A 9622-nucleotide genomic window follows, 5' to 3' on the forward strand; every position below is an offset into this window, starting at 1 on the left:
GGCGGGTTTGGGTCGTGACAGGAGAGTTACTTTTTTTTTTTTATAATCAAATTAAGGAAGCACTTTATCTTTTCATCAAATTTGTAGGTGATCGTTGAGCCGAACATCCTACTTGACAATTGGGTTTGGAATGAGTTAGGGTGAAAATTTACTCTTATCGAACGATGAGCCGAACGATAGGCCGAATTGTTAAAACCCGTTGGAGTGCATCATATAAAATTAAGTTTTTTTATCAATTTTTTATTTAAATTTAATAAAAAATTTGGGTAAACGTTGGCGATAATCTAACACTTTCAAAGTAGATTATGGATAGTTTGAGAAGGAGATAAAATAGTCAAAAATAAAAAAATAAAAAAATACTAAAATTGATGCATATCATTAAACTTAAAAATTAGATATAATTTTTAAATTTGTATAATAATCCTTTTTACCATATTACTTCATCTAATAAGTAAAAAAAAAAAAAAATCAATTAAAATAGCGAAATTATAATCAGATAGTAATTACACAAAAAGTGTAAAAGGTTGGCCAATAAAATTTTGCTTTAAAACCTTTTTTGATTTGTTCTGGACGCGTGATGAAAATTATTCATCATTCTGGACATTAGCATCTAAAAAAAATTGTATAGTTTCACAACATTCTCTCTCTCCCTCCGAGTCAAAGCCCGTCAGAAGATACCAAATTCTCCTCAAATCAGAAGGTGACCCCTCTCTCGATCACGAATTTGTTTTCATCTTTCACAAAATGTCGATTGTTCTGCTTCGAATTGTCAATTCACAGCTGTTGATTTGTGTTTGGTTGTCGATTTACTCGCTTTTGCTCTGTATATAGCGTATCACTCTCTATTTTGTTTGTTTCTTGCAATATCAGTTTCATATATTATTCATTTCTTCGAGATTTAGGGTTTGATCAAGAATTCACGATCAAGAACGTGTTTTTGCGTTTGGATTACATGAAATCGAACATTTTCCACGATGTGCCCAACATAGGGTTTATCAATAGCCCATGTTAACGAGATCACTCGGGTTTTCTGAGTTCATGTTAGTGCTTTTTTTTTCTTTTTCTTTTTTTTTTCTTTTTCGATGTCGATATTTGGTAATAAATTTATAATTTTTATGTATTTTATTTTATTTTATTTCTTTTTTTCCCTTCTTTGGCAGAAACATGGAAAATAATCATTTTGTGACTAGGGTTTAATTTCTTTGTAATTTGACGCTTTGCTGAGTTAAGTTTTGGTTATATTTCTCTCTAGTGACTCCTGCGTTTCATTCAATTATTTGCAATATTTGAGATCGTTGGCTTTGATTTGCCAACACAGGTATCAATGAACTACCTGTTTGCAGAACCGTAACTTATAAGTTGAATCTTCAGACTTGATTATTGGAACGAGTGTAATCGTGATGAGTTCAAGTATGTGATTGGTACCAAGGAATGCAGGCCTTGTAATTGGAATTGGAAACTATATTAGTTCAAAATTTTAATTCAATGTCCTCTAATTCCAAAATTAATGCATGGATTCCATGCTGCCTAACACAGTGTTACTGTTCAGATTGTGTTCCTAAGTGCTTTTGGCTGGTAAAACTAATTATTTGTCTCTCTGGCTATATTATAGAATTAGATACATTAAAATGTTAATTTCGCCCTTACTGATGCTATTATCAGTATATTATAATATTAAATATACAAAAATGATTATATTGATTGTTGTTTTTATTATTATTGTAGTTATTAACATGAAAATATAGTCCCAAAATATAACTTGTGCATTCGTATGGAGCGACAATATAAAATTTACAATATATGCTTATGGAGACATGAATATTAGTGTATTTTGTATGCATACATTCTCGTTCTACATGTTAATAGAGATTTTACCAATGCTGAAGGCTTGCTTTATTCGTTTAATTGGTAACAGTAGACTAAGGACTTTAGAGCACAGAATTTGACAGGCCATTTTGTTGATTTCATTCATGGGTTTCTGAAGCATCAATCTGTTGAAGGGGGAAAAATATGATGAGATGGCATGGCAACAGGGAAAAAGGTTGCTTAATACTGGTTTCTGGCTGGAGCTTAGGTGGTTACTGGAGGTTGGTGGCTAGCTTGAGCTGAAATGGCGGTGGCTCATGGTGTGAGAGGGTGGTTTGTCTAAAGTTATGACTATCATTACAGAAGCAGAGGAATAATTGAAAAGAAAAAAACTGCACTTAGGAAACCTTATTTGGGCAAAACTACTTTTAGGCTATAAATTTACTGCATTTGGGCATGTTTCCAAACATTATTATTCAGCTTGCCCACAGCCCCACACCTCTCAAAATCGCTTCTAGGCGACCCGAACACAATTCCAATGGGCCTGAAGGCACTTAAGTGACTAATTAACTTGTATAGCATTTATGTACTATTAAATTTTTGAATGTTGAAAAGGTACATGCTATAGCTTTATTACGGCCCAGTTCTTATAATTCTGCAGCAATTTGGTTTTGTTTTGCCTGCCCATATATAAAAGCATATATTTTTTAATTTATTATTTCTTTATTTTTTTGTGAAACGAACTTAAAATTTGTGGTTTTCTTCAATCCCTTGGGCAGATATCCTGTGTGATAGTTGTCGGAGATGTGGGCAAGATTACTAGCATTGGCAAGATGTTAATTTATACTGAGAAGATGCAAGCTATTGCTTTATCATGAGGCCTTGTTTTAACTGGCCATGTGTAAATGCATGTGTGTGTGTGTTTTTTTTTGGAAGCAAACTTAGCTTTTCTTCAATGCCTTGGGCAAATATCCTGTGATATTTGTGGGAGATGCAGGCAAGATTACAAACATTGTCAAAAAGTTTTACCAGTCTGATGTGCAATTACTTGAATCAGCATAATTTATGTACATTTTGACCATGATTCATGCTGTTGCCTAACCGAGTACGTTTTCTACTAGTTTTTTTCCTAGTATTATAAAGTTGGAGAATCTGAAGGTAACAAGCAGAAAGACTATCCCAATGAAATTTGTGTGAATATTGCGACAAGGGTACTTGATTTATTACTTTAACCTTGTTGTTAGACGCAATTCTTCTTGCAGCGCAGGGATTCACTGGAGCTTCAAAATGTATTATTTTATCATGAAGATCATTAATGAAAATTTTGTGTGATTAATAGTTATCAGTATTCATCTTTGGTGGTTTTTTTATTCATATTAGGTTGTGAAGTTCATACATTCAGTACTGTGCAATTTGAAAGGTGATGGCATTTGAGGAAGATGCTGACTTGTCAACTGTGAAGTCTCAACTAAGCCAAACACAAACAATGTGGAAGGAGGACATGGAAAGAAGTCAATCCCAGGTGGATGTTTTGCAAGCAAAACTTATGGAGGTAAAGGCTTCTATACAGGGGTCTGAGGAAGATGCAAGAAAGGAGTTGGAAGTTCTTTGGCGGAGAGTCAAAACTACAGCAACATTGTTGACATTCCTGAAATCAAAGGCAAGAATCATGGCTGTCCCTCATTTAGCCCATACGTCATGTGGCATAAAACAATTAGATGGGGTGGGGCTTGTTGACAAAAATGGTGTACCGGTATCTGGTTGGTCTAGAAACATAGATCTTTCTTCCTTTGAAAGTTTAGATGATGAGACATGGATTGGAATTAGCAATGAGTATGGTTCCCTTGATGAACAAGATGGAGCATATTTTGGTGAGGTATTGAAGAGTGTGGAAATGGTCACTGATGTAATGGAAAATCTTGTCAAGAGGGTTATTATGGCCGAATCTGAAACTGCCATTGAGAAAGAGAAGTTAACATTAGGACAGGAAGAGATAAAAAAGAAGGTAATTCAAATTGAGAGCATGTCAGTGAAGTTGGAGGAAATGGAAAGGTTTGCTCTTGGTACAAATTGTATTTTGAATGAGATGCGACAGAGGGTTGAAGATTTGGTTGAAGAAACATCTAGACAGAGGCAACGAGCAGCAGAAAATGAACAGGAGCTTTGTCGTGTGAAGCAAGATTTTGAATCACTTAAATCTTATGTTACTAGTCTTATCAGCGTGAGAGAAACACTTTTGTCATCAGAGAAGCAGTTTCAAACAATTGAGAGGCTCTTTGAGCGGTCAGTATGCTTATTTTTCCCCTTTTTGTGATTGAATTTGCCTGTGCCTCATCTTGATTATTGTAGGGACATCTTATATTGTTTCAATGGGTTATAATGATGCCTGATTTATATGCTGGCAGTATATCCTTCACTCCCTGCATTTCTTTGTTTTATTGTTAAATCCATTTTTTCTTCTCATTGCTTCTGTCTCTGTATTTTTTCACATAAGTTTCACAATGTTATTTGCGTATAGGTATTGCTTTTGAAGGGCATTCCATGTGAGCCATTAATATTAAGACCTAACAATAATTGTCATTTTTTTGTGGTCATTCCATCAGCCCTCTCGGTCTGCTGTAGACATTTTTTTTGACATCACATACTTAGCTATGTGGCATGTAATCTAGAGCAACTAGATGTGGTAAGTTCATTCTTTATAGGATACGTGCAACGTGTCTAGAATTGCTTGAGAGAATGCAGATTTGTCCATATGGCCTGAGGATAATTTTTGAGAATTGATATTCACTCTACTTAAACCTCTCACAGTCCAATTTTTGTCTTTTAGCCTTTCATAAGGGGAGTGTGAGAGGCTAAATGTGGAATGTTAACAGCATCACTCTTAGGCCATGTTTGTTTGGGCGGACTGGATTAGCATTCCCATGACTAATAGTCCTAGGACTACGAATCCGTTGGATTATGTATCCTATCTTAACTAATAGTCAAGTTTAAAATAATTAGTCCGTACTTTAATTGTTTAACCAAATATCGGATTAATAATTTTATTGGACTATTAGTCCAATCCCAATCTCATGTCCACCTAAACAAACATGGCCATAATTTCTTAGACACAAGAATCTGGCTACCTATTAATACAAAAGCTGATCACTGCTCAATAGTTGTTGAATACATCTCCAAAACCATATTTTTTTGGTCCTTGATTCAACTTTTAAGCATCATAGTTCCTCAACCCTAGTACCCTAGCTTACAAAAAATCACAAAGGCACAAGGGAGAAAGGATAAATGTACAGAAGTTTTTCATAGAAGAGACACGAAGAGTGGGCCCACATGTGGATCCTACACTCTGTCTCTCTTCTGTTCTGTGCAAAAATTCTGTGCATGTAGCACAAATGGGCACAAGGTCACTGTTCACGGGTACTGATCACATTGCCCATAACAACCCTCAAACAGCCACTACAACCTTGTGTTCTCAGCCACAAAAGCCAATCAAATTCAGCCCTAAGCTGCCTGTTTTTTTTTTTTTTTTTGTGATAAATACCATAGATTAGTTTTGGGTTCACTTCTAGTAGGAGAGTGTACCTCACTCATTCTACATCAATTATAAACTTGCAATTACTCTTTAAGGTTTTAGCGAACTTTAACTTAGTACTTGAGTCTTAGCACACACAATGAATGCTGGTAAGGTCTCTTGGTAGTTGTACCAGATACCAGGAATTGGGTCCTAACTTCATTATAGGTTTTGGTTGGTAACGGAAGGGAGTAGGGGAAGAGGGTGTCTTGGGTGGGGGAGGATCCAGGTTTTGGAGGGTCATGGTTTTGGGGAAGCTATGAGTATGGTAGGTGTCACTGTCATATTTTGGTGTTTCTATTGAAGAATAGATGACTAATTTAATCGGCCTGCCTGTTTTGTTTCTTAATAAAACTGATATCTACCACACCGACTCAGGTTAAATGATAAATTTGATTTCGTTTGGAAGCAGGTTAGTTGCAAAGACCACACAGCTGGAGAGTGAGAAAATGCAGAAAGAAACTGAAGTCCAGAAACTTATGGAAGAAAATGTGAGGTTGACCGCTCTACTTGACAAAAAAGAGGCCCAGCTCTTGGCCATGAACGAACAATGCAAGGTGATGGCCTTGAGTGCTTCGAATGTTTAGTTTGGTAGTAGGGTCTTGATTGCATGTTGCCTTAACGTTTTTTCTGCTCGGCCCACCTGCTGACCTTCCTTGGGAGTCGGCAAATAATATTGGGCCAGAAAATCTGCTTTCTTGAATTTACCATTGAGAGGAACGTGTGGAGCTCAAGCTCATTATTTAAAAATACTATTGTGCTGTGATGTTGTTGACTGGAGCCAAAAAGTTCGGTTGGTATGCAGAGTTGTATTAATCAAATAGATAGGTTCTTTTGTATCATTTTCGGTGAGTAGAAGTTGCACCATCGCTGTAAAATTCTACCATCAGTAAGATTTTTTTTAATATATTTTATTTTACTGCGTGATAGCAGGGCTTATTTCTGGCTTAATGTGGCGGCTTTTCGGGAGACAATGCCTTCAACTATCGATTTTTTCAAAGTTTCTTCCCCTCTGTACAAAACTAAGTTATATCACATCCTTTCCATTGAAAAGCTTGGCCCAAAAAGCCCCACTCATTCTAGTTTTTGCCATGGAAAACAGTCTGATCTGAACAGAAGCCATCGATGTGTTTTTCACTCTTGAATATGATTTGTTGTGTTTGATTCAAAACAATTAATTGAAAGGAAAATGTTAATTTAATGGGAGCTTTTTGTAATGGTGAACTGGGAATGCAGGGTGGTTCTGCTTGCTTAGATAATGGAATATGTGGACTTCGCCCCACTGGTGATGACTGAGTGCATTTGAATGGTGCACATTTATTATGACATTTTGAGAGAAACTTCATAACAGTACATAGTTTTTGGAGTAGGAGAGAGCGTGAGATTATTTGTTGCACTCCTTTGTTCTGTTAGATGCTATTCTAGTTATGACTAACTTGTGATGGATATGAAATAAAGTGAGATAAATAGCGCAAATGATATTAAGGGGTTGTTTGGGATGTCCTAAATAAGTGTATTTTTTGACTTTTTATGAAATATGGGTTGGGTATGGGTTGGGTTTGAAGTGATGTAATAGAGAGGTGATATAACTTAAATAAGATGATGTGATTTAAATAGAATAGTGATTTTTTGACTTTTTGAATTTTTTTTAAGATGCTAAACTTGACCTAAATGAGACAAATAGCGACAATGAACTCCCAAGGGCTGAGGATAATTTTAAAATGGTGTTCCTCTAACATTTTTAATAATATATATATATATATATATATATATATTTTTAATTTTTATTTATCTTTCACCTATTTTGAAACCGAATTCAAATAGTCTATTGCGAGGCTTGTGGTTTTAAAAATTGTTACAATAGCTTGGCAGAGGCTTGTGGTTTTAAAAATTGTTACAATAGCTTGGCAGAATGTTATGAATTTTATATGGACTACAAAAATGTTAGCATGAATTTTAGGCTTCAAAACGTGTTTTTTATTTTTTATTTGTACATAATATAAAAATAGAATTTTTTATTAATAAATTTAATTTAGATGTGTTCTATCCTAATAAGTCCGCAAAAGAAAGTTATAACCTAATTAGTCCAATGTATTTATACTTTTATTCCATAAGGTCTTTTTTTCTTGATTTATATTTTTTATTAGACTATTATACCCTTATATCTATTATTGATATATATTATATCCAAGAATGATATACATATTTTCCTCTGTTTTTGTTATGGTAGGGTTTCGTTCCTATAGAAGATGTACGAGCAAGAAATAATCTTCTCGTATAATCCTGTTGATCAAGTCTGCGCTCCTCCAAACGTCGTCGCTTTACTCCCTGAAAACACAAACGTAAGCTAGCCGGCGGGTGTGTGCCGGACACCTCTCTGATGCCTAAAATAGACAAATAGACAAATAGACAAAAGCTCTGTGTATTCGATGATCAAAGTTGTGTTACCTCTTCCAAAGGTTATGTTGTGAGCTTTTATAGGTTCCGCATGGCACAATCCTTGTAGGACTCTTATTCCTCCATGTAGAGTCCTACTAGGAGTCACACTCCTGAAAGATAATGCTTATCTTTCAATACCCCCTCACTGTTTAAACCAAGTGAGATGGTCCTAGCTCGGTGGTACGACCAAACGACCGAGCTAGTATTGTCATGTTGAAATGACAACTCAAACCGAGCTATGCCTTAGCTCGTCCCTTCCTTTATCTGTTTGTACTTCGGTTGTGCCCATTGATACCGAACTAACCTCAGTAAGCTTCCATCGCGCCAACCAGAACGAGGTCCATCAAGTGAAAGCACCATACCTCAGCTAGGTCCCTTCCATATGCTAACATATGCTAGGTCCCTTCCATACCTGGACCGAGCTAACACCTGGACTGTGGCCCACTTACTAAGCCCTTCTTACTATGGCTCATAGAACGGCCCATTACCCAGCTCGGCCCGATTTACTCATAAATTACTGTCATGACCCGAACCCGCCCCTATGGGTTAAGGACATAACCGGCCAGTATTCCTGGGATTACCTACGGCCTCAGACCAAAACAGACATATCTTGTCAGAGAAAAGGGGCCAAACGGAAGCAATAAATAAAAACTTTGTCCATAGAGCCGTGCTTATATGCACCTAACAGACCACATTTAGTTACGTTAATAACCCACAGTTCAAAAGTACAGTTTCACAGAATTCATTACAAACAGGATCATCCAAAACGAGTCAACCTATGACAGACCATTTACATGATTACATGAAGTCCCTGCCGGCAAGACAAAACATAAATACATAGCTAAAGGCAAGGGTAGGTCTCAAGAGTGAGACGCAAGGCTGACTTCCTCAAAACTCGGATTTATCCTAGCAGACTTCACTGGGGCTGGGTTTGGACTTCCCTTGGCTCACCTACAAACACATGAATGAGCGTGAGCGATAGCCCAGTGAATAATATCAAATATAGCAGTTACATAACAATATGTAGAACAACATGCTCTAAACGGCCTTGGGCCCAATTCTTACTACTATTTAACGAATATATATAACTATACGAAATTCAAAACAAGTAACTGTAGTTCTAAACATTCTGGCCTTCGGCCCATTCGGATTTCCATTCATGGAGAAACGGCCTTCGGCCCATTCACTTATGTCGAAACGGCCTTTGGCCCACTCTTTTATGTCAAAACGGCCTTTGGCCCACTCTTTCATACCAAAACGGCCTTCGGCCCACTCATTCATGTCAAAACGACCTTTGGTCCATTCATTTCCATCAAAACGACCTTTGGTCCATTCATTCTTATCGAAATGACCCTTGGTCCATTCATTTACATCAAAACGACCTTCGGTCCATTCGTTCTTATCAAACGACCTTCGGTCCATTTATACCAAAACGACCTTCGGTCCATTCCTATCAAAACGACCTTCGGTCCATTCATTTACTCCTGTCGGACTTTTGTCCACAATCCCAATTAACAACTTATAGAGTTTATAGGGGAATAACAATTGGACATTTGACAAGCTTTCAAATATTGATATTACTCACAGTGATCGGTTTGTGGATGCGCCCTTGAGCTTGATCCTACACATTTCATGAGTACAAAAGGGTCACTAACAGTTCAATCCGTTCTTTAATTCACATATTCCTCTTTAGGCTTTATTTTTATCTCAATAACTCATTTACAAGGTTTAACATATGCCTAAGAGTACTTACAAGTGAAAGAGAACGGAAAACGAAACACAGAACGCATAAACAAAATTTCAGAAAAT

General features: G+C 36.5%; 1 protein-coding gene across 15 annotated transcripts; it reads left to right on the forward strand.

Moving 5' to 3' along the window:
• Nucleotides 1–501: 501 nt before the first annotated feature.
• LOC114278861 (uncharacterized) lies at nucleotides 502–6313 on the forward strand. Of its 15 annotated transcripts, none has more exons than XM_082892326.1 (5): nucleotides 564–700; nucleotides 903–1040; nucleotides 2586–3095; nucleotides 3187–4089; nucleotides 5787–6313. In XM_082892326.1, the coding sequence occupies exons 4-5, from the start codon at nucleotides 3230–3232 to the stop codon at nucleotides 5959–5961; spliced, it is 1035 nt and encodes a 344-aa protein (XP_082748452.1). In that variant the 5' UTR covers nucleotides 564–700; nucleotides 903–1040; nucleotides 2586–3095; nucleotides 3187–3229; the 3' UTR covers nucleotides 5962–6313. The 15 variants fall into 15 exon arrangements, with proteins under 15 accessions (XP_028076799.2, XP_028076796.2, XP_082748497.1 ...); XM_082892368.1 differs by having other exon boundaries at nucleotides 2586–2803; XM_082892367.1 differs by lacking the exon at nucleotides 903–1040 and adding an exon at nucleotides 1319–1410 and having other exon boundaries at nucleotides 580–700; nucleotides 2586–2803.
• Nucleotides 6314–9622: the final 3309 nt, after the last annotated feature.

This window comes from Camellia sinensis, chromosome 1, assembly GCF_055761805.1.
Source record: "Camellia sinensis isolate YWXY chromosome 1, ASM5576180v1, whole genome shotgun sequence".
Lineage (NCBI taxonomy): Eukaryota > Viridiplantae > Streptophyta > Magnoliopsida > Ericales > Theaceae > Camellia > Camellia sinensis.

Coding starts and splice junctions, on each gene's coding strand:
- LOC114278861 (XM_028220998.2), top strand. CDS start 3,230: ATGGCATTTGAGGAAGATGCTGACTTGTCAACTGTGAAGTCTCAACTA. Junction 4,090..5,786: donor ATTGAGAGGCTCTTTGAGCG/GTCAGTATGCTT, acceptor GTTTGGAAGCAG/GTTAGTTGCAAAGACCACAC.